We start from the raw sequence: 23,976 nt of genomic DNA, 5'->3' as shown, positions 1-23,976 counted from the left end.
TGCCTTAAAAATGCCTCAGAATGAAGCAGTGTCTGATTGGGATGCCTTGTCACTCATTACAGATGTCAGTGTAAGCAGTTCAACGGATGATCTATTTTATTGAAGCGAAACAATAAATTGATTAATCATTAATTATTCATTTTCTTAATCAATAATGCCAACAGTTCTTTCTTTACCTGCAGCCTGTCAAAGGTGACTGATTGCTGGTTTATTCTATCTTCTGATTTTGGGGTGTTTTGGACTGTGAGTCTGAAGCATTTTTCACTATTTTCACATTTTTAATCCATTTATTAAGAAAATAACTATGAGATGCAATCCTTGGTACATTTACATAACTTTAATATGATAGAGGAGGTAAATATGGACAGTATTTCACAAGATAACCACTTCAAAGAAGTCCACTGTGTAGCACAACTATGTTTTGTAGACTTTCGTATCCTGTTAATTCTCTCCCGACTCCTTAGATGTATCTTGTGACCCCTTCAAGGGCCTCCGCGATGTTGGAAACCACTGCTGTATATTGAGAGTCAATGTGACCCAACATAAGAACTGCTCACATATGGCTGTATGTTTTAATTTCTCCTCCATAACCTTTGACCTCTGAGATACAGTGAGTGAAGATATATTGTATGCCAACGGCTAACTGTATTTCAGTATTTATAACTTCACAGTCGGAAGAAACGTCTTGGTCTCTGCCCAAGGCGTCTTAAACCATGGCTGTCCACATGAAGCATCGCCAGGGCTCTCCTGAAGAGGCCACTGTTAAATGCAGTATTTTCTCTGAGAATGCTGGTGCTGGATCACAGAAAGACACTTGTTTCAGAGGAGGGTGAAGTGAAGGAGGGGGTATTGGGGGAAGCCACGGGGTGTACAGAGATCTGGATAAACTTAAGGGAGTAAGACGCTTTTTGGACCGGCTTCCACTGAATCCCTCTCCTACGATCTGAGCGCCCCTTAGGTCTCATGTGGAAATATCTCCCATTCAGGTTGGTGTCTCTGCAGGCGTTAAACCACCATCCACCTGGAAGATGACAGAAATGACATGTTGTACAAGTATTCATTAATCCCCCTGTTTGCATCACACAAGGAGAAACACGTCTCCTACACGTGTACCCGCTGTACCTGTGTAGTTGCGGGCACAGTTGGATTCCTGGTGGTTGTCATTGTCCCTGTCCTTGGTGGAGAACATCATGCCTGTGTGGTTGCTCATGGGGTCCGGCAAATCTCCAGACAGATGTGTGAGGTGAATGGTGTAGTTGCTCTCAGGACCATTAAGGTTGAATCTGTATTCAATGAAGCGCCTGTTCTGTTTCCAGTCTTCCAGCTGGATGTGAAGGACAGAGTTGCCCTGAGTGGCTAGAGAGTGGATGTTTCTGAGACCCAGCCAAAAGTCCCCTGTGAGAGAGACATCAGTGAGCCGTCGGAGCTGACATGATTTATCAAGCACCTTTGAGAAGTGATGCTGTTATTACATTTTATAAAATTACAAATGTTATAATAATGATATACACTAAGTCATTTATAATTTGTCAGTTGACAATACATTTTCAAGTAAAGTCTCAAGAAGAGAATAATGTCTCTCACTTTGAAAATCTCCAAACCCATTTTCATACTTCTCCCAGATTTGATCAAAATTCACTGAACCATCAGTCCTTCGCTGGATGACTGTTGCTCCATGATCTAAATTGAAGAAAAAGAAAAAGGAATAGAAAAAGTTAATGATTTAATTTAAAGTCTTAAACCTCTCAACTTACATCAAATAGTTTAATGTTGATATGTTCAACATTTGTTAAGCGTAGCTATTTAATGTATTTATATTATGTAATTACTTCTTCTGTATTAGTTTTCATTGTTAGTGGCGAAGTCCGCCATCCCTGCCCTGTATTCAAATTGCCTTTGAATGTATTTGGAATTCACAGCAAACAATTCATGCATGCATTACTGTAATTTTGTTCTACTGCTGCTTTACATTGAGGATTGAAACTTTTAGTAAGATATAAGATAGACAGTAATTAATAAGAATAATAACAATTTAAATTGGATCTTTAATGACAAACAAACCTGTAGTCCTGTGCTATGATAAAGTTAAATGTTTGTGTGACAGTACCTTTGCTCATGTCACAAAAAGCCATGAAGGGCTCCGTTCCGGTAGGTCTGATGGCATAGACACCACTGGCTCGCTCCCCTCTGTTGAACAGGTCACTGCAGTCTGATGGCAGATCTATTTAAAAATGGACACAGACATGATGTCAAAGTTGATCCTGGATCAGGAGCAGAGAAATGGGAGTGCACTTGTGACCACAGTCAACAGTTCGTATCAGCAACATTGGCAGGAAAAATGTGTGCAGGATAATGTATTGCTCAGTAAATGCTGAAACTGTGAATGTGCAGGCAGGTAAGAAAATGTATGAAAGTGAAGCAGATAATTGCTGTAAATTGTCGGGACTCATTCGTAAATGATGAGCACTGACACAGTAATATTGAATATAAACCTTTGTGCTTGCTGATATAATGTACACAAATAAAAAAATACTAAATCCTAATATCACTCTTAACAGTTCCTCATGCTTTATTATCACTCTTACTCGTCATGCTGGTGGTGCCGGTAGAGCTTGATATCAGATAAGGGGTGAGTGTTGGTGCTTCATTGTTGAAGATGTCAGGCATCCTCTCAATGGTCTCTTGTGTCAATGTGTTGACTGTAAGCTAGGAACAATAGTCAGGGAAAGACTTCATTTAGCCGACGTAATCCTCAGACTGACCACCAGGAAATACTACGGATTAAATAGCAATTCCACGCGTAATATACTTTGGGTTGTCAATCTGCAAAAGTTGAAAAAGTTTTTGACATATTTCACTGTAACAATATTCATTTTGTGCTTTAAAGACTAATGAAAATGAAAATGTATTATAACACTTTAAAAAAGCAACATCCTCCTGAATGTCATTAATATTGTCTTATGACCCTCTCCTTGAATTATAAAAAATGTAACACCCCCTGTCGTGCGTGGGTCAAACAAACACAGGATTTTTGTCCAGGACAGCACGTGACACTCTGTCCGACCAATCAGTTACATTACCCCTGAGTTGCGTTGTCGGCGTGGTGGAAACATTTCTTTCAGATACCTTCTTAAAGGTGCAGCTTAAAATATGAATGTGATGCAACTATTGGATTGCAACAATAAAACTTGCAAGGAATGAATGAATGGGTGAGAAAATGAGTGAAAATGTCTGAAAAGTCCCCTGCACTCCCAACTATTTTTTGCTACTAACACTAAGCAAAAAGAAAAAGGTACATAATCCACCCCCTTCTTTGACCCCCTCTTCTGGCAAAACGTTTTTCTAACATTTACCTTTTCCTCCAGAATGGTGATCTTAACCTTCTGGTGGTTAAGCTGGTCACTCTGCTCCCTCACAGCCTTCAGCAGCTCTGTGATGCTCCGCTCCTGGCTGAGGATCACTTCCTGACCAGGGACCATGAAAGAATCATGGAAACTGTTAAGGAATGCTGTTATTTAATGCTGTATCACAGACAATACTCGGAGTCTGTATTTTAGAAGACATACAGTAGATTAGGAGAACAATCGCATAACAAAGCATAGTTAAGGAAACAAATAGCATACTATACGTTATTAAGAGTTGTCATTAAGTATTCAAAAGGCATGTTAAAAGCTTGTCTAACATCTCTTTCCAGTAGACATGTAGGAGATTTGTGTTGGCTTCAAAAAAGTTATAATTCCTGCTTGTGAAAGAATAGGCTGCCCAAAGAAAGTTGCCATCTCACCCAGAAGGAGTTTTTAATGTTGTATCTAAATTATCTTTCAGAGGCATTTCCACCTCAGCAACAAAAAAATCCTCAAAAGCAAATAATCCTTTTTTTACAACAGGTGACTCACCCTGAGGCCACTGATCTCTGCACCTTGTTCGCTTGTCATCAGGCCTTGTGACATGCTGCTCAGCTTCTCCTCCAGCCCTTCCACCTTGTTTTTCAACCGACTCTTCTCCTGCAGGATGCTGTCCACCTTGGAGCTGATCTTCACAGACAGGCCTTTGATCTCTTCGTTGTTGGCCTTCAGCACCACGGTGGTCTTCTTTAGCTCCTCTTCTTCCTCTTTAATTTCACTGGCAAGCACTGAGAGCTGGTAAAACGAGTGGTCAAAGATGTTCAGCTTCTGGAGGATGTCGTTTATCTGTCCCTTTGTCTTCTGCACAAACTCCCGCAGGCTCTGACCCAGCTGGAGGAGGCCGTTTGCCAGGAGACGCACATCATCAAGAGCGGCAAACCGGGAACGGGTTTCAACCGGGGCCTCGGGCTGGAGGACAGGCTGGTCCTCTTTGCCACACAGGGCAGGGACACAGGCAGCAGCCACGAGCAACAATATGGGAATTAGTGCGATTCTCATGATGATTGGGCTGCTTCTCCAGCTGTGTGTCAGTGATGTTATGGGAACAACTGGAAGCCCTCTCCCTCCAGTGTGACTGGTGAGGATCCTGGGCTTTATGTACACTGTCTGGAATCAGGTCAATGATTAACCTGTTCATCTGATCAATATCGGCATGTATGATGTAGTTTCCTCTTGTTGAGTGGACTGTTGAAAGTTCAACTCATTTCAGTGATTCGTTTTAAGATCATCATCCGTTGGAATGTTTAGTCAATAATCAAACAAAAAAGTAAATTCAGGTTGAATTCACTTCATTTTTAATCTGCCTGCCACTGCATTCATTTGCACTCTAACACTTAACTAAAGATGTTTTCCCTTTCAGTCAGGACAGGGTGACATTCAGTAGTGTTTTTAACTGACCTATAGTGACTTGTTGGTGAGGTCACGGCTGGTCTGTTATTATTGCGTGGCTGGTTTATTTTTAAAAAGGAAGATGACCCGGTTACCTATAGATTGGATTGAGAAATAGGACTTACAAGTTTATGGTTTTGGAATGTTTAGTTTATTTATCTGGTAGTGGGTAAGTGCAGTGCAGGTGCTGTGTAAGTATGCACGTAATGGCACTAGCAAACTAACAAACAGCTTGTTGCTCATAATGAAATCAAGCACCATGAATTGTTTGCAATTAAATCCAAGACAAAAATGCTTCCTGATTCAACATGTTGCATCTTATTGTGATAATTATAGCTTTACCTCCCTTCAGTGAAACCTGCATAAAGGTTGCAACTTTAATTTTCACTCTACACAAAAACACACACGCAATGCAAGAAAACAAGTGTCGCAATTTTTACGAGTATGAGGGGAGACATAACCACCAATCTATACAGGGGGGTGACCCATGTTCTCTGTTAATTGTTAACTTCCAACATGAGAGCAGGATTGCATCAGCCCCACAGTGTGTACACACTACACAGTAAACACAGTCCACAACCCTGACTTCAGCATGGGGCCCTGCTCTCTTGATGGTACAATGTATGGGTGCACAGTGGCCCACATTTATAAAAACTTCTAACAGAAAAGCCACAGACCAGCTTCAAAAAGTAAGGGACACACGGTAAAGGGGCCACAAAGGAGTGTGTGTGATGAACAGGGGGAGTGGGCCAGTGATCTATACAAGGGTCAGAGGTGGAACATTGAGTACTACTGTGATTGTATATTACATATACTGCTTACTGTATATTACAAGATATACTTCATTAAGTTATTTAGGTATATTGTATTGTTAACACTTATGGCATCTATACTTATATTATTATATCATATTTTATTTAGTACATATTGTAGCTGCCAGTATAGCACTATTGGATTTCTGGATTTCTTTTGCACAAATATAAATTTAAAAAAAACTCATATAGCCTAAGGTATTGTAATGTATATATTGTATATGTAAATGGTAAATGGACGTGTACTTTCTAGTCTTCCAACTACTCAAAGTGATTTTACACTACATGTCATTCACCCATTCACACTCATTCATACACTGATGGAAGCGGCTACCATGCAAGGTGCCACCTGCCCATCAGAACTAACTAATCATTCACCAATCACACACCGATGACCCGATCTACCTTCTGAGCCACAGTCGCCCCATATGTCAATTCTCTAATTTAATTACCTTAACTTAACTTATATGTATATTTTTTTCGTTGTACTGTTTCTGAGCTGCTTATTTAAATTTGTCCTTTTTGGGGTCCCACAATTCTCTTAAGAACAAGAACAGACAGAGTCGTCAAGTTGCCATGTGAATTTCAGTAGGACCTACTATTTTCAGGACGGGTTATGGAAGAAGCTCCAAATGTATTATACACAAAGTATATTTTCCCCATCTTTCCTTTTTCTAAAAGACAGTGTCATGGTACTCAAGCTCGGTCAGGGTCTTAAGACTTGTCTCAAGACAACGTTGTGAAGGAGTCAACCACATTTCTACTCGGTCTTTTCTCGGACAAAGCAGACTCAGGACGGTATTTCAAGACGGGGCAAGAACACAATTGTGGGGATATCACGAAATTACTTGTGCATTGTGTGATTTACTGTGTAAGGATGTAAGACTTATAAATATAAATACAACCAATAACTTGACTCTTTTCGAAATAGAATTCTGTGTTACTACAAACGACTGTCAAGCATCTCTGCATCCTTCTTACATACCCCAGAAATGACAGACAGGAGAAGGAGCTGTTTGAGGCTGTCTGGGAGGAGAGGTCAGCCAAATCTTTGGTAATAAAATTTGGATACCTATAAACACACAGCAGTACTGGGACTCGCACTGGTCTGGTCTTTGTTCGGTCTCGGCCTGCGAGGGTTCGGTCTTGTCTCGGTCTCGATACACGTTTGGTGGTCTAGACTACAACACAAATGATAGATACGTATATATCAGTCTTCCACACACACTGTGACACTGTATGCAAGTCCAAACCCCATGATTGTAAAACTCTGCACGGTGATCTGATGCAGCTACAGAGAATCTTCAAAGCTCTCTTCCTCATCCTCAGGGGCTAAATGAAAGCACCTTAGGGGCTGTTTTTCTGCCAACAGCCATCAGCTTGTACAATGCTTGCTGACTGCTGGAGGGTGCTCAAGCAAGTCTCCTGCAACATTCAAAAGCAAACTGTGAATTGCTTTGTGCACACTGTACACTTTGGACTGATATGTAAGTAATTTGCTTCTAATATGGGAAAAAAATCTCTATGCAATTTTCTTCCTTCTTCCATTATAATGATATAATGACGATAGATGATGATAGAAGACATGGTAATGCACATGCTGCTTTTCTATGTTTCTCTCTAATCATTGACCTTAAAATGATTTAGTTCATTTCATCTTCTGCAGTTTTTTTCATTTGCGGCAACACGACCAGCTCTTACAGTAACAGATTTTTGTGTTAAGTCCACATTTTCTTGGTTTGTAGTCAGTGTATTGGATAAACTGTCCAAAGTTTAGTTCTAAAAGGAGATACATATTATTTTCAATCATGTATGCCAATACTGAATATCATTAAATATCAATGTAATCCTAGGATGAATACTTATAGAATATCAACATGCAACTTGCATTTTGAGCAATGAACTACAAATAACATTTCAACTCACAAAAACATATAAAATGTAAGTCAGTGAGTAAGTTAGTTAGTCGATATTGATAGTGACTTAACACATGACTCACACAGACATTGACTTTATTGAAAGATTTGACTGAGAAAATGAACTACTTGTTAATTTGGCCGTTTTACTACTAATTAGCTGAGAACAATCTTTTTTATGATTGTTATTATTAGCTGAAAACTATTTCAATAAATAATTTGTTAGACACACATCAGCTGGTGCTGAACATTTTTTAAACATATTAAACCTCGGCCTTAATATAAACTTTAACCGAGAGACCTATAGCCTACAACTGACATCTACATTCAAATGAATTCCAGCAGCTTTGCTTACTGTAAGACGTATGTATCCTCAGCTGTCAAGGGTCTGTGGCCCTGTGGTTACAAGGACGTTCTTGAGTCATAGTTCACTGTTACATGACTAGTGTTTCAATTGGCCAATGCAGCTACAGCACAACCTCCCCTGACCACAAGCCACAGTTACATAACAATCATCAATGGGGGGGAGATGTCAGCTGATAGAGCTTTAGGTGGACTGAACTACTTTAAACTTTTCCATCTGTTTTGTTATATCAGCTGTCCTTTAAAGGCCCAACTCCTCAAAGAAATTATTGAGCGACAATAACAAAAACAGCACATACATGGATTAGATTAGAAAAGGTTCAGGATCATTTCGTCAACATAAAACTTCAGCGAACACATGAAAGCATCCAAAAACGTCTCATGATTTTTACAAAAAAGAGGACCTGCCTATTGCTAGTATTATCTGAAGTCCAGCTATACTTTTCACCAGGAGGCAGCCTTCACAAGTAAAAACAGTCAAATGGGAAGAAAATGAATACCCTGCAGCTGGCAAGCCTCGTTCCTCATGCATTTCACTTTGTGGGCCCTAAATGTCTATTTGTACAAGTTAATAATTACTGACTCAATTTTCAACTAATATTTTAAGCATTTATTTTTTACCCCATATTTCCCTTCAAATATGATGCAACTCTAAATCTTTCTCTGAAACCGACTTTGAGCAGACCAAGATTTTTGCCTTCAGGCCAAGTTTTCTGCAGTATGTGGTCAGTCTGTCAGCAATCCTTTGGTCCAATAAAGACCGTTTTTCCCTCTCCCTCCCTTGAGTCAAACCACAAGCCCTCTCGGAGTCAGTTGTCTGCTTGGGTAATGGAAAAGGAGTATTTCTTGCTAATTTACTAATTCCTTTTCCATCCATGGCGGGGCACTGGGGCGGTGGCTTTTTAGACACAAAAAATAGATTAGATAGAGAAAAGACAGGTATTAACTGTATAGAATAAACAGAATCAGAAAGAGTCTACAGCCATAGAGGCTCTGTGGGGTTGTACCTTGAACTAAATGCTTATTAGCACGATAACATGCTCACAGTGTCAATCCTATCCTGTTAATGCTTAGCAGGTGTAATGATTATTAAAAAGTTAAGGGATCTACAAATAAAAAATCATAATTCATCCTCAAGCAGACATGATTGATTGTACCAAATGTCATGGCAATCCATCCACTAGTTGTTGAGACATGTCACATAAAACCTCAAATATGAACCTCATGGTGGCATATCTGTTCAACATATTGTGTCAATCCCGAGTGGTAACCTCTGATTCTAAAAACTGAAGCACCTCAAACTTGCATTCTCTCTAATGGTCCGCAGGGGGCGACTCCTCTGGTTGCAAAAATAAGTCTGATTGTATAGAAATCTATGAGAAAATGACTCTACTTCTCTCCTGATGTATTACCTCACTAAACACAATGTTTAGTTGTAAACAGGAGTTTATGGTCTCAATCGCTAGTTTCAAGTCTTCTTCAATTCATCTAACAGTTGTTGAGATATTCAAGTCTGGATCAAAGTGGTGAACAGACTGACACTGTCAGCCCTGAAACTGTGCTGCTAGCATGACTACAAAAGCAATTTCCTCTTTTTCACAACGACTTTGGTGATAAAAGACAGGCGACCAGACCAGACAGTTGTTTCTCATTCTCCACTGTTTTCAAAAGGAGCAGAGGAAAGGCTTTCCTGGCATGATGGTAGTGCCCCAAAGGAAGATGGTGGGTGCGGGTTGAAAGCGGATCCATGGAGAATGAGAGGTATGCACTAAAAGAATTAACCCCCATGGATGGCACCAAGCCCTCTGCTCTCCCCCTGTGTACTTGCATATAGAGGACAGAGACCACATAGCACTGGGTAGGGTTACACATTCTGAACGAGGGTGGTCTCTGAGGCACTGCGTGGTCACTGATATTATCTGAGAGGATTATGGACGGTACACAACAGTAAGGTGACTCTGGAACTTTCTGTTACTTCGCCAGATGCTCCATATTTTGACATGTTCAGGGTTCCAGGAGAGCTGCTGTCTTTTGCCGGACGGCTACTCCTCTGAACTCCTATTGGCTGCTCTCTGAAGGAATGGGTGTGGTTCTGTGTGCCTAGCTTCCCACTCGTCAGTGTCGTTGGACAGGAGGTACTGCTCAAAAGCCCCTCCTTGCCTCCAGTGCTTTCTTTTACACACAAGCAAATCCAGCTTCTCTTATGGCAGGGGCCGCACATTGGCATTTCCCAAACAGCCGCGGCATGCCACTCTTCCTGACAGCACCTCTTTGCCTTTTCAGGAGACGGACAGACAGACTGAACTGAGCTGGGAGCAGACTGTAGTGGACTGTCTGACAAACACGCCCTCACATCACCAAGACAAACTGGAGAAAACTGCTGAACACATGTCATCAGGTAAGCTCTGGTTTAATGTTGATCTCATATCTCTCAGACAGTGGAGGACTGTTGGGTTGGATTGTTAGTCAGAGCCGAGATGCTAAATATTGACCTTGAAAGTCTTTAGATCTGGGACAGGCTGATCTAAATTCAGGGTCAGAAAAGCTTTTGACTATAAAGTGATTTAACACATTGTGTGGATTAGAGCTCTGGGCCTGTGCTGAATACTAATCAGACTTTCATGAGAATAACTTTGCCTTTGAAAGATTAAATGTTTAATTATATTTACATTTTATTTACTTTTACTGTACAGAAATACACTTGAACAAACACAAACACACATGTCCACGTGACCACCACACGCACAAGGCAGCTTTCTATTTTAACCTTGCAATGCTAACATACCATAGTTTTCTTCCATGCGTGAAGTCCGTGGCAGCTGTTTCATCCTATGAGCTTTGGCTCCACATACCACGCACGGCTTAGATGCCACAATGCAACTCTGACCCTGTTGCTGTTGGACAACAACCAGGACTCCAGTGGTCCAAAATCCCAAGATTAAAACAGGAAAACGGAAAAGTTGTCATTTAACTCAAGGGATTTCAAGGAAGTTTTTAAGGAGACAGTGAGGGAAAAATGTGTTTAATGAGTTTGACCTAAAAAAGAAGAGACAGTTAAAACAGGAGGGAAAAGGGATCTTGAGTCCAAACTGTTGGCTTTGGTTCCTAAATCAACTCCAAGCAGAAGACAAGGCTTATATGAACTGTAGAAAACCGCAGTCTGTACAGCCAAAAAGTGGAGGAGAGGAATGATTTTTCCGAGAACAGAACATAGACAGGAAAACATGATTTACATAATGTACAGACAGATGGACAGAGACGGGCAAAGAGCATGGGGATATCTCTGAAACATCCCTGTAAGGTCTAAAGTTTAGGATTACGTTAATTGTCTCACATTTTAGACACATTTTACACATTATAAGTCACATTATAGTGTTAAACAGTGATTGGTGGCTGTGACAATGTGATAGATTATCTGAACTGACAGCTCTGCAAGTTCACCCCATGTGAACCCATGGAAACAAAAACATGAAAAAGAATGAATGTATGTTATTCCATAAGTTGTAAAAAGACTGAGGTTACACTTGCAGAAGACATGTTGGTGATTTGAGTAAGATGTTAACATCACATTCTTTTTTTAGTATGTTAGCATGTTTGCTAATTAGCACCAAACACAAAGTACAGCTGAGGCTGATGGATACGCCATTGGTTTTTAGTCACAAACCATAGTGTTGGACATATTGACTTTTTGAGTTAATGATGCAAAGTCAAGGGATCACCAAAGTTGTTACAATCTATCTTGAGGGGGGCATGGATATGTGTATCAAATTGAACGGCAAGCATCCAATATGTTTTGAGACATTTCACTCAAAACAGCACATGTCAACCTCATGAATGAACCTACTGAATGGAAAGTCAGGGATTCACCAAAGTCTTTAGGATTCATCCTCTGGGGACCATGAATGTCTGTACGCAATTGAATCACAATCCCTTCAACAGTTGTTGAGATATTTCGGTCTGCACCAAAATGGCGGAACAACCAACCGACATTGCCATAGAGCCAAAAATGGCTAAAAATAAGCACTGCAACATGCTGGTACAATCAGTGACTATACTAGTAGTTATCTTCGTCTGACTTAAATTTGAAGTCCAACATGATCCCCTCGTCCTTATCTGAGGTCCTCTTGCTGTGTCATAAGTTCATATTAAATTTGTGGCTTTGGTAAAGAATGCTGTGCATAGAGATATTATGATTCCACGGGTTGTGCTGATGCAGGATGTTTAAAAGGTCTGTGTGAGAAGTGATACATTTACCCAGAGGACGAGAGCTGCTGTTGTGGGAACAGAAAGATGAAAAGAATCCAAACAAAATAAAAGGGACGCTTAAAAAACTGTGACATTTAATGAACTGAAAAACAACAAGAGCTTAATCTGGATACAAAGCAAATTTTGATAACTCCCTCACTCTGATGCTTGACTTTGGATTGAGTGCAATGTGTGCAGAGGCAGCATTGTATGGAGCCTGTTTGGGTAAAGGCAAAGCTTTTTACGTTAATTTCTCGGGTTTCCTGTGAGGTGGGCCGACTCGCATACACAATTAAAATCCATGCCACAGAAATGTGGAGAGTTAGGCAATGACTCTACTATGTTTCCTTTGTGGTATCCTGGTCAGAAAGTCTGTCTATATTAAGAAAGGAACTTGTGGGCTTCAGCAGTTTGAATTTTTACTTTGCTTGTCTGACAGCAGGCAAGAGACGGCTAACTTAGCTTAGCATAAAAACTGGAAGCAGCTGGAAACAGCTAGCCTGGCTCTGTCCCGAGGTACACATGCCTTGCTCACTAATTAGCATTAGCATGTTGAATCTAATTAATACAAGAATTGTGGGGATTTTACAGAGGTCCTGGAGCTAGACCTATAGCTAGCTGTTGTCCAGTCTTGATGGTAAGCTAAGCTAACAATCTCCCGGCATAGCTTAGCATACAGATAAGGGAGTAGCATCAATCTTCTCATTTAACTCTCAGCAAGAAAAAAATACTTTTTACAAGTGTAAAGTGACTGTTGATCTTTTACTGCAAAGCACAAATGTAAAAGATTTTCCTGCAAGTGTTTTTGTTCTTTTGAACTGCAGCCTGCATTCACCACTTGATGACTGAGGCAGCAGTGAGACTGATTGAGATGTAACAGGTGCTCGGCTGTACAGTGCAGACTAACAGAGTCGATGCAGAATACAGTCTCTGCTTGTAGTCAACATTAGGTTCTTCTGTTCAACTTAATGCCTCACTAGCTCTAAACAACATGATTGATTTTTTTGTTTGTCTACCTGGAGGACATCGAATTATCCTATATCACTGTAAAATGAAGACCCATGTCTGGGTCATGTCTCTTGACATGCACTTTAGTTAAACACCACGTGGAAAGGCTAATCTTAGACTTGTCAGATGGAGTGCTGAGAGACCCCACTCAACATCATAAAAGCCCACTGGCATAACAACAGTGTATCAGATTCAAAGTTTAACACGTGTATTAGGTTTCTGTAAGGGCTAAAGAACAGAACTTAGAGTGAGAAGTAATTCAAGTAAAGAAAATATTTGAAATAGTATTATTACATTTTACTGACTCACTTATTTTACTTAAACATATTTACTTTTTTGGTACCAACAGGAATTAGAAGTTTTGAAAACTATCAGGTACCAAAATCTGGCAAATGTTTCAAATGTTATTGTAGCTTTCAGTTTACAATTTTAATTTATACTATATTAGTTGTCATAGTTCGATGTTTGAAAACTTTTGCTCAAAGGGAGAATTTGCCACGTTTTTCGTGGGTGTCCAATCAGTGCTAATGGTAAATGTAGTCCACAAGACAGATACATTCCCCAATGCTATAATGACAGAGAAAGCTGATCTCTCCTGCCGCGGAGCTTTCTGGCTGTGCCTACATGCAACAGGATTCATTGCATGCGAGCGGCGAGTTTGCTTCGTTACACAGGCTAGCTTTTATTCTGATAGATAAACAAAATGAAGGAAACAAAATCTCAATGAAGGAAATATTCTTACATCCAAACAGAAAAATACAACCGTACAGAGTCTGAATTTAAGTTTCTCTTTCTTTGCAATACAAGCGAAGAGCGGCATTGTGCCCCGCAGCTACCAAAGCTGAGGTGGCGGTATGTAGTTCTTCCTTGCCTCCAATGATGTCACTGTAATGTCACTGGAAAAACAGATTTTGCAGCTGCACCCCAGAGACACAGAGAACAAGAACTATAGGCGTTTTTAACACACTGTATCTCTAACTCAGATAGATTGTGACAGGGTTGAAAATTGGCAAATTTTCCCTTTAAATGAAAAAAAGCATTTTGTGGCTTTTTTTCCTAAATGTAAAGTTTAAAAAAACTTAAATCTTAAATCAGTACCAAAACTCAGGGATCATAGTGGCAATAGTATCAGAAAATGTTAAACTCTAGTGATCTGGGGACTATAAAGGCAACATGTAACAGACATGGTATGCATAGAGTGCATGCAAGAGTTGCATGTATTTGTACATTTGCAAGTGTATGTCAGTGTTTTCAGCTAGTAAAAATGTGCGCATTCGTAACTGTTTATTGCAGATCCATTGCTGTTTATCGCTCGTCGTCGTAGACTGTGTGAATGACAGAGGTCAAAATTCCCAGCAGGGACATTTGGCGGTGTTTGTCTGTTTACTGCATAGCTGACATTGTTTGGGACTGTGGTTGGGTGGCTGCAGGGCCTAAAGAGGACAGCTAGCTGCCACAGAGGTTGGTGGTCAGGAGCGGGGAGGAAGGACGGGAGGAGGGAAGAGGTGAGGCTGGAAGGGAGGGACACTGAGAGAAGGAGGTAGGGGAAGAAATGACTACCCAGACTGTTGTCTATATAGAGAAAATAAGAGAGAGTCAGCAGAATTATAGAGCCATGTACTGTAAAAAAAAGGAGAGGAAAAAGAAAGTTGCAGTCAGAGACAGTTCCGTAAACGTAAACCAAGGATCTGACAGAAGACTATAGACTAGTAGGAGGCACAGAGAGGGCAGGAAGGGAGGAAAGTAGTGAGTCACAACAATGGTTGTCTGTATTTATGTCTGTAGGAGTATATTTTGCTCCGCTGGCCATAGCTGCTGGGCTAAACAGTCCCAAGCTATTTTCAGGTCTCGTCCTGGATGGCAGAGCTGTAATCAAGTGACCATCAGGCGTGCCACTGTTGAATAATAGCAGGCCGATGCCTGGACAAAATGAACCAGTGAGAGTGTGAGAAAAACAGAAGTCTTGGGTAAAAGAAGAGAATGAGAGTGAAGAAGAAAAAGAAGAAAAAGAAAGCACTTGAGCGTAATTTAATGTTTGTGTTTTGTGCTTTGCGCTGCACGTGGGAGAATGAATAAGAGGCAGATTGTGAATGGAGAACCAAAAAAGTGTTGTTGCTGTTCAGAGTGAAACTTCATCTGGTCACTAAATTAAGATGGAGTCTCCCATAAAAAATACCAGTTAAACCTCAAATAAAAGTCAGTGCCAAAACGCATCTGCTTTCCCCCTCAGAAATCATGACAGTGTTCATTATTGTATTAGATAACCACACAGTAACCAATGTAAAAATGTCCTAACATGTGTTTTCCATGTGTTGCTCGCTCAATTCACACCCATCTTTGATTTTATTTTATTTGTTTTGTCAGATACCAAAGGTCCAACCAGAAAACTAGAAGACAACTGAAGACAAAAAAGGGATGGAAGGACAAAACGGTAAAGAAATTCCCAAACATGACAGAATTGTTCTAAATTTGTGACAGATACTAAATTACCGATTTGATGATTACAGGAAATATCAGTCCTCATAAAAGAACAGGGAATGGAATCAAAGGGAAGCCCCCGTACTCAGTGGAAACACCTTATGGCTTTCGACTGGACCTGGACTTCCTAAAATACGTAGATGACATAGAGAAAGGCAACACAATCAAAAGAGTGCCGATCCAACGCCGGAGCAAAGGCCCTAGAGCCAGCACTCTTCCCAGGCAACTCAATCCTTCTGGGTGTGGCTACCGCCCGAGCCCCTGGGGATCTACTGGAGCTCTTGGTCCCAGGTCCCGACTGTCAGATGCCCATCACTATGGCTACTCTTCCTGGGCAAATGATCACAGGTCGCCACTTTCTCCTACAGGGCTCAAATCCTTGGCAGAGATGGAGGCCAGAATCAAGGAGTTTGATGAGCAACCTCTCGGTGAGCACATCAGGCCTCATCTCCTGCGTGCCTCCAGTATGCCACTCACAGTTTTATTGAGACAGGGATCAGAGTCCATTGACGACCTCAGCAGCCTCAGGAGTTCAAGGGATCACCTTGGAGATAGAAACACCTCCTGTGAAGACGTCCTCTACTCCCTGGACAGCCCTCGACCACAGGACTGCTCAGGTCTGTTGAGGCGCCTGACGGAGGCCCTAGAACGTGTCGGGGAGCTGGAGATGGAGGTGAGGGTGGTTCCAGAGCTCAGGGCGCATATCTGCATCCTCCAGGAGGAAAGACAAAGGCTCCGTCTGGGCCTGAATCCACATGTCCCACCCTCCTCGATGAATGGAACCAGAGACCCTTCCACCTCGTCCCACTACAGCACAGAGGACATTAAAAGGCCTCGGCATGAAAGTCACACCATCTTTCCTAGAAATCACAGCGTCAGTCGACACGACTCCAATCCCACGCACGAGTGGAGGACTAGTACAGATCTGGATGAGCTGCTGACGGTGACGTCCCTGCAGGCTAAAGTAGCTGTGCTGGAGCAGAAGCTCCATGAGACTGGCCTAGAGCTGCAGAGGGCCTTAGGGCTTCTGAGGGAGCAGCATGAGGAGAGCAGCAGAAAAGATGAGAAGATGGAGCACCTTATCAGGAATCCTGCAGCGTGGGTCCGTGCAGAGAGGGTGGTGGTAGACCAGGATGGAGATGAGACGGTGGTGAGATCTATTGAACCATATAATAAAGTGTCAAGAAGTCCAGATGCAAGAACTGTTACCACAAACGGACAAAAGTGTCGACAACAAGAAGCAGTAGTGTCTGTGGACCCTGGAGAGGCTTCAGATCAAACAGCAGTGGTCGTCCACCACATAAAGAAGGTCAAGAGGCTCCTGGATCAGCAGTGGGAGTGTTTATGTGTAGGCCCTGATTCAGGAAAGGAGGGCAAACCTCTACAGCACCCAGACCCCAAAGTCAACTCCCTACAGCAGGAGATGATGGGACTCGTTGAGATCCTTACCTCCTACTACACCCAACAAGGGAACAGTGATGGAGAGAGGATTCAACACGGAGGTAACGAAGTCCACAGATTGTACATTATGTCACTGTAATGATTAAAATATTCTAACATTGTCTACACACATTGCCTCAAAAAACAGTTGTTTTAGTTGGGAATCTGGTTGATGAATGGTTGTATTTCATTGGATCACATCTCTAGTTAGTTGTCATTAAGACTGGTTAGCAGTGACCTACTGTAGCAGGAACTTCCACAGAGGCAGTTTTAAATACTCTGCTAGGTTTTTATTAAATTCTTTATTCATATATTTTATTTTTGTAAATGCGTTAGCATCAAGAAACTTTACAGGTATGTAGTTCAGATCAAAATGAAGGCAGAGTTTAAAGATGAGTGTGGGACAAGCAAGCGTTTGAAGTAGGTAGTTAGTAAGTGGGGAAGCAGCCATTGCGTCCCTGGCCCTATTTGGCGTCGCTGCTGGTGTGATCCCATCACAAGATGGTTTCTAGTTTGAACTGCTTTTATTTTCAGATTCAGAGCTTTCCCCTTTTTGAAAGTGTCAGAAATCCCAGCATGGAAAGCTGAAATATCAGCCGTCAACCTCAGAGTATGTATTCACACACTTGCAAGCAAGTGATTCCAATTTTTCGTTAGCATAGACAGAAACTGAACTTAAGTTGCAAAAACGGCAAACCTCATATGAAATATTTATTACATACTTTATTATTTCAAACTTTGGAACCCTTTGAAAGCAGGCCCATAGGGTTGAAGAGGGTTATCCAAATTTCAGCGTTGTGCCGGTGGAGCTCTGTGGAGTGGAAAGCCTGTGTGAAACAGAGCTGGAATTGTTGTCAATGCTAACAGCAGTAGCAACTTAACAGCTGTAGCAACACAGGAATAAGAACACGTTTATGTGCAGACTTTGGCTGTTGTTGAAAAACCAAAAGCTCATTTTAATTTGAATAAAGAAACTCACGCTCACACTACTGAAGTCGTGTCAAAATTGAAGTTTTTCTTTTACTCCAATTTGAAAGTCAATACTGAAAATCTAACTCCATTTATTGTTTAAGAGGCTACATCATGATGTTCCCTTGTCAAATTCAGGCCCACTCTTAATTTGAATCAATGTGAACAATTTTGACAACATATTTGTTCTGAGTAGCTTTTTGTGAAGAAATGTCTGTGTATAAGCCATACACCATGATAAATATGTACTGTTTAATGTTGTTGTTCAGCTGTGTTGTGATATTTAATCATATCCTCTGTGTTTGTCTCTAATGCAGCTTCAAAATCCATCATGAGGACAGATGGATGCGCCCAGATGTCAAAAAGCCTACATTCTGTGGGTGTTAATGAAGGGTTAGTGAATAACTCCCTCTGACTTCAGCAGCCTTTAGAGTTATGATTATTGCTTAAACCATAGTTTTGATGGAAAGACGTACTAACTTGAGGTTATTTAAGCTATAGTTCTGACCGAGACAAACATCATAATTTCTCTGCTCTGCTCTCCTTTCTTTATGTTTTAAAGACGTAAAAGTGGAAATGTGGTTGGGCAGGACTTAGTGAAGGAGAGCAGCATCAGCCCTCGGGAGATGGCTGCTGTCCAGGTGGATGGAGTCCCAGGGAAGAGACGAATGGAGGGAATGACGCAAACGAGCCCAGACGGACAGATGATATCGGGAGGAGGAGGATCAGGGTGGACAGATGGAAACGTAGTGTCTGTGGAAGCTGAGAAAACGGCCAAGACGAAACCACAGCCCCAAGGAGAACAGATGGAGGGGAAATGTGGCTCAGAAACCACCACCGGGGGCAGGTGAGAGGACCGGAACAAACGCCTTATCACTTATTGTTTGGAAGATGTAATGGTGCGTTTACTCTTCAGGGAATAACTATATCGAATAGGCTATGCTATGAGACAAAATGTCTTTCTATTCTCCCTTTCCTTATACCCACATACCCACATACGCATGCTCTTTCTTCCAGAGAGACAGTGGGTGCAGATTTTCTGGCTGCCTGTCATGTGCTCAAAGATCACATGGACAACATGGATAACCCCAATGATGACATGGTAAGCAGTCCTGATTCGCCCACAGACACATTCAATCAAACCTAAAAAACTGATTTATTTAATATTGGGAAAAGGCTAAAATTAACCGAACTTCATTTGATCTTAAAACTATATATATATATATATAGATATATAAACTAATGGAAACATTGTCTATAATGTGAAACCCAAGGATAATTATCACTCAACTCTTCAGTTCCCCTCAGCTCTGCGAAGCATGTTTGCGTCTTTCAGCTAATTGTTTTGGTTTCATTCACTCTCTCAGCTCTCATCAACTTGTTTTCAGTGAAAAAGCTCGGATAAACCCAAATGGCCAAACGCAACCTTCCCAGACCAACGGCAGACAGACAAAGTTAGCGGCTAGCTGGTGAACACAGTGGAGCATTTAGCAGTTAAAGAGCCGATATTTGCTGGTAGAGACAAAAACAGAGTTTTGAAGAAGCAATGTGTAGGATTTGGTGGCATCGACCCTCACTTTCCAAACGTGTTTGGGAATCTAAGGGTAACGTGTATCGCAAAAGGCCCTCTCTAGAGCCAGTGTTTGGTTTGTCCGTTCTGGGTTACTGTAGAAATATGGCGGTGCACCATAGACTCCATGAAGAGGACACGCTCTGTATGTAGATATAAAAGGCTCATTCTAAGGTAACTAAAGCACAACAAAACGATTCATAATTCCACTATACACTCATGAAAATATGGTTATGATTCCTAACATTACTGTATCTGTTGGATGTATCACTATTGACAATAGGACATGTTGTTTCGTGATATCTTGGTTTTCCATGCAAACAAACAACAAAACAGCTTTGAGGTAAATTATATTTTATATTTCAACATGTAGTATACACTGTGTTGGCCAAATCCCTCAGAAAATTCATCCCAAATTTATATCCTTCCCATATTCCCCTCTCTTTTTCCAGAAAAGGGCCCTGGTTGTGTTGTTTCAGCACTGGTTCAGCGCGGCGGCCGAGGAGACTTCAGCGGCCAGCAGGGTGGCAGTGTACCTGAGAGAAGTGAAGAAGGCCACGCCTTCACTGTTGGCCTTCTTGATCAACCTGGCTGATGACAACGGCAACACAGCGCTGCATTACAGCGTGTCCCACTGCAACTACAGCATCGTCAGCCACATACTGGACACAGGTAATAGCAGTGTGTTGCCAGAGCTAGTGTACAAAGATATAGCTGGTTTGTACATATTGGGAAAGTTACTTTTTTCTTTGTTTTACAGGTGTGAGTGATGTGAGCCTTCAGAACAATGCCGGCTACACACCAGTGATGCTGGCCTCACTAACAGCGCCGGATGGTCCAGGTGGCATGGAGGTGGTCCGCAAGCTAATGGAGCAGAGCAACATTAACATTCGCTCCAGCCAGGTACAAACCATCCAATGCAAACACAGCTTCAATGTAACATGGGTCATTTTCATTAGGTAAAGAGTGGACTTTAGTGGACTAGTTTTACTCCCAGCATTCTGTGCAGGCTGTTTTAGATGTAAATGGAAGATTTAATTTAATCACACACAATATTAAAGGGTCATCCCACTGATTTAAAACACAAAAATCAGGTTATTTGTGATAAAGAACAAAATAGTTCTTACGTATTATGTATGATTTGTTATTTCTCTCTGAAGGGAGCTTTTAAAAGTCTGAGAAAATATTGTAACCCTGATGATGTCATCAATCGGCTTAAGACAATTCAAATTTTCATCAAAGTCTGTTAAAATCATAGACCGTAAATAATAAGTAGTCAAAATGATGTCATCAATTGGTTTGTGGGCTGCCGTTTTGAAGGCCAGAGATTGGCATTTTGGGCGTCGCCATCTTGTCTTTTTTCTACCTGTAGTGACACGAGAGGGTGGCGCTAAGTTCAACCAAATGCTGAATAAGACATTTATAAGCAACCAAAAAGCTCACAATTAACTTTCACAAACACAGTTAAAGGGTTAAAATTCTAAGACAAAAACGCGGACAACCACCAGTCCAGACTACATCTTGGTAATGACCTGTTATTTACATGGTAGCCGCGCCCTAAAGCATATGCTGCTTTATCATATATTTTACTCTCAATGGGACCATAATTTACTAAATGAACATCATGCTGTGTTGAAGAAGATTTGAGGCGATTGAGACCATAAAAGTGAGAAGTACGGTCATTTTCTCAGAAGAATTGCTACCTGCTGGCTTTCAGAAAGAATGGAAGTTTAAGGCACTTCCTCATTGGCTTCACTTTTCAGAACTGGAGGGACACAACTAAGATGCATTATGGGAAATGTAGGACACATTGTTTCTGAAACTTGACCCACACTAGAGACGAGGATATCTTGGCATCTGCTGCTTCAATTATTTAAAAAAATGTGTCTTATGACTTTCCAAACTTGATTAAAGTGCTTCAGCAGGACACTGAACCTCAAAAGGCAACATGTGTTAAACTCTGACATGTTAGATGAACAGTATCTAACTAATGTGTATAGTAGTACAGATAAATAGTGTTTTTTTGTAATCTCTGAATTAAAATGTTCTGTCTCTGTCCTGTTGTCTCTCTCCCTCTACACAGACGGGACAAACAGCTCTGCACTTGGCGGTGAGACATGGGCGAGTTGTGATGGTTCGCCTGCTCCTGAGCTGTGGAGCAGACGCTAACCTCCAGGACAGCCAGGGAACAACGGCCCTGATGTTCGCATCTGAGAGGGGCCACACACACGTCGCAAGGCTGCTGCTGGAGAGGAGCCTTTGTGACCTCACCCTGACTGACAAGGTGATACTGCAAAAAAAAGCACAAACAACTTTCCTCCAATATATTCCTCTAATCCTATGCCTGCCTAAAGTGTGAGATGCAGGTTGTCTTATCTGTGGTATTAGTTGTTTATGGTCATAATACAAAAGGGATCACAGTTACACGAAATCCGCAGAAAGAGAACATTTTTAAAGGCAGCAACGCCATTAAATTAAATTTCAGAGATATAGAGTTCATGTGATGACTCCAACTCCATTTCTCTTGTGAAATCCTGTTTTATTTGTTAACAAAAAAGCAGATCCACTTTTCTATTCATATAACTGAACACAAAAAGGAACTTAGACGTAGGGAAGCTTGAATGTTTTGACTCGCGCTGTGTGGACGTGGGTGGACTGACATTCTGCATCTGAATAGAGCTTTCCCAGGATTAATCAGGGCTACAGTAAAACAAATCTCCCTGGGTTGAGATGAGCTAATCCGCTAACAGTACCTTATCTGCCAGTCTGGAGCGAGTGAAGGCAGGGGAGAGAGCGGAGGAGAGGATGCAAATGTGTCTCCTACTTTTGACACAGTCTGCATTTTAAGTAGAGTTTACAAGAGAGAAAAAAGACCTTCAACCACAGGCGTCCTATCTCGACTCTAAGTCATGTTTCACCTTGACACAAACCCAGATTAATTAAACTAATTAAAGTCTGATGAAATTACACATTAACACATTTATCTTAAGGACAGGAAATGCAGCCTTGCACATCGTTTGTTATTTAATCTGTCTTCTGGGAGCCGAAATTCTGCACCTTGAGGCAACTATTCACATAAAGCAATAATAAGAGTCTACAGCCATGCTAGCAGATCTGTGAGCTCCAGTGGTGCTTTGCGCTAATGCTAACATCATCATGATAATGACAACGATGAGGTTTAGCAGATATGTCTACCGTGAACAACAATTTAAGCCTGTTAGCATTTGCATACTGTATAACATGTGTTTTTTAATAAGCCTGTGTACACTGTCTGATTTAATATGGGTTCAGAATTTAATATTTGTATCTTTCCTGTTTTTCTCTGTGTTTGTCCCCCAGCGTGGTCAAACTGCACTCTCTATCGCCATGCAAGGTTCCCACACTGATACTGCCACCCTCCTGCAGGCCCACGCTAAAGCTCGAGCTTTGTAGTACTGGAAAACAATCTGCAGACATATGATTCTCTCAAGTTTGCTCCTTTCTGTCTGATGCACTTTGAAACCCAGTTAAATCCTGACGCTTTGTGCTTGGGTTGAACTGTTGCTCGCATATTGTTTCTGATTTCTGACATTCTGCACGAGCATTAGCTTGAGCTTTGGATTGGAGGACATCGTTCTAACAAGACTCAACGCCATCAATGAGGGAGGTAAAGCTTAGCTGTGTCATGAATGCTGATGCAGTGTACAATAAACGTGTTGTTTTCTGTTGTCTTTGCTGTTGATGTAAATACATCAGTTATGTCTGATCCGTGCCCATCCAAGTAGAAGCTTAGCTTTGCAAACTATGCAATTAAAAACATATTTATTATGGAATGTGTATTGTATTGGTCATATGGATATGTTGACAATTATCAGAAGGTCTGTGTTTGATGTTTTTAGAAAATCAAAGATTGCTTTTTCCATTCTTGTAGAAATTTTATTTTTTTTTAACTGAGTGTAAAATATACAAAGAAAAGCTAAATGCCCATGCTGCTTGACAGGCACATAAAAGAAAGTGCCGATAAACCAACCTGTTGATTTTACTCACTAATAGATGTGTAAAATGCCTTTTTTAATAAAATGTTTAAAAAGGCAACTGTGCTTGGCTGAGCTGCTACTTTGAGAGTAACGGAGAAACCGGAGTCAAATTCCTTGTATGTAAACGCCTGCATGGCCAATAAAGCTGATTCTGACTGAGCTGCTGATCTTTGTTGCTGCAATGACGAACCTGACCAGCAGGTGGCATCGCCCCTTTATGTCACTTTCGCTTCAGCCAGCCAAATCACACACAGAAAGCAACGGTGTACATAAACCTGGAATTCTAAAATGAGCATATCCAGGGGATTAGATCTAATCCCGTTCAAGTGTGAGAGACAATTATAAATATGACATCTACCGAATTGT

General features: G+C 41.2%; 2 protein-coding genes across 3 annotated transcripts; one reads left to right on the top strand and one right to left on the bottom strand.

Annotated features, from left to right (window-relative positions):
- Nucleotides 1-239: 239 nt before the first annotated feature.
- On the bottom strand, nucleotides 240-4,586 carry LOC116387727 (angiopoietin-related protein 3-like). Its single transcript, XM_031855066.1, has 7 exons — nucleotides 3,897-4,586; nucleotides 3,354-3,464; nucleotides 2,586-2,706; nucleotides 2,108-2,221; nucleotides 1,585-1,680; nucleotides 1,123-1,395; nucleotides 240-1,021 (listed from the first exon to the last, which is right to left on the bottom strand). The coding sequence occupies exons 1-7, from the start codon at nucleotides 4,401-4,403 to the stop codon at nucleotides 801-803; spliced, it is 1,443 nt and encodes a 480-aa protein (XP_031710926.1). The 5' UTR covers nucleotides 4,404-4,586; the 3' UTR covers nucleotides 240-800.
- Nucleotides 4,587-9,995: 5,409 nt separating this feature from the next.
- LOC116387818 (KN motif and ankyrin repeat domain-containing protein 4-like) lies at nucleotides 9,996-23,760 on the top strand. Of its 2 annotated transcripts, XR_004213041.1 has the most exons (11): nucleotides 9,996-10,282; nucleotides 15,502-15,568; nucleotides 15,645-17,117; nucleotides 18,342-18,417; nucleotides 18,587-18,871; nucleotides 19,042-19,126; nucleotides 20,047-20,266; nucleotides 20,355-20,497; nucleotides 21,678-21,878; nucleotides 22,934-23,080; nucleotides 23,128-23,760. XR_004213041.1 is itself a non-coding variant. In XM_031855234.1 (10 exons), the coding sequence occupies exons 2-10, from the start codon at nucleotides 15,553-15,555 to the stop codon at nucleotides 23,024-23,026; spliced, it is 2,592 nt and encodes an 863-aa protein (XP_031711094.1). In that variant the 5' UTR covers nucleotides 9,996-10,282; nucleotides 15,502-15,552; the 3' UTR covers nucleotides 23,027-23,760. The 2 variants fall into 2 exon arrangements, 1 of the variants encoding a protein (XP_031711094.1); XM_031855234.1 differs by having other exon boundaries at nucleotides 22,934-23,760.
- The last annotated feature ends 216 nt before the right edge of the window (nucleotides 23,761-23,976 follow it).

The sequence above is a fragment of the Anarrhichthys ocellatus genome, unplaced genomic scaffold (genome assembly GCF_004355925.1).
Source record: "Anarrhichthys ocellatus isolate YVR2014 unplaced genomic scaffold, GSC_Weel_1.0 scaffold15, whole genome shotgun sequence".
In the NCBI taxonomy this organism is placed as follows: Eukaryota; Metazoa; Chordata; class Actinopteri; order Perciformes; family Anarhichadidae; genus Anarrhichthys; species Anarrhichthys ocellatus.
Note: the sequence above shows the minus strand (reverse complement) of the source record. Positions and strands in the feature narration are given on the sequence as shown.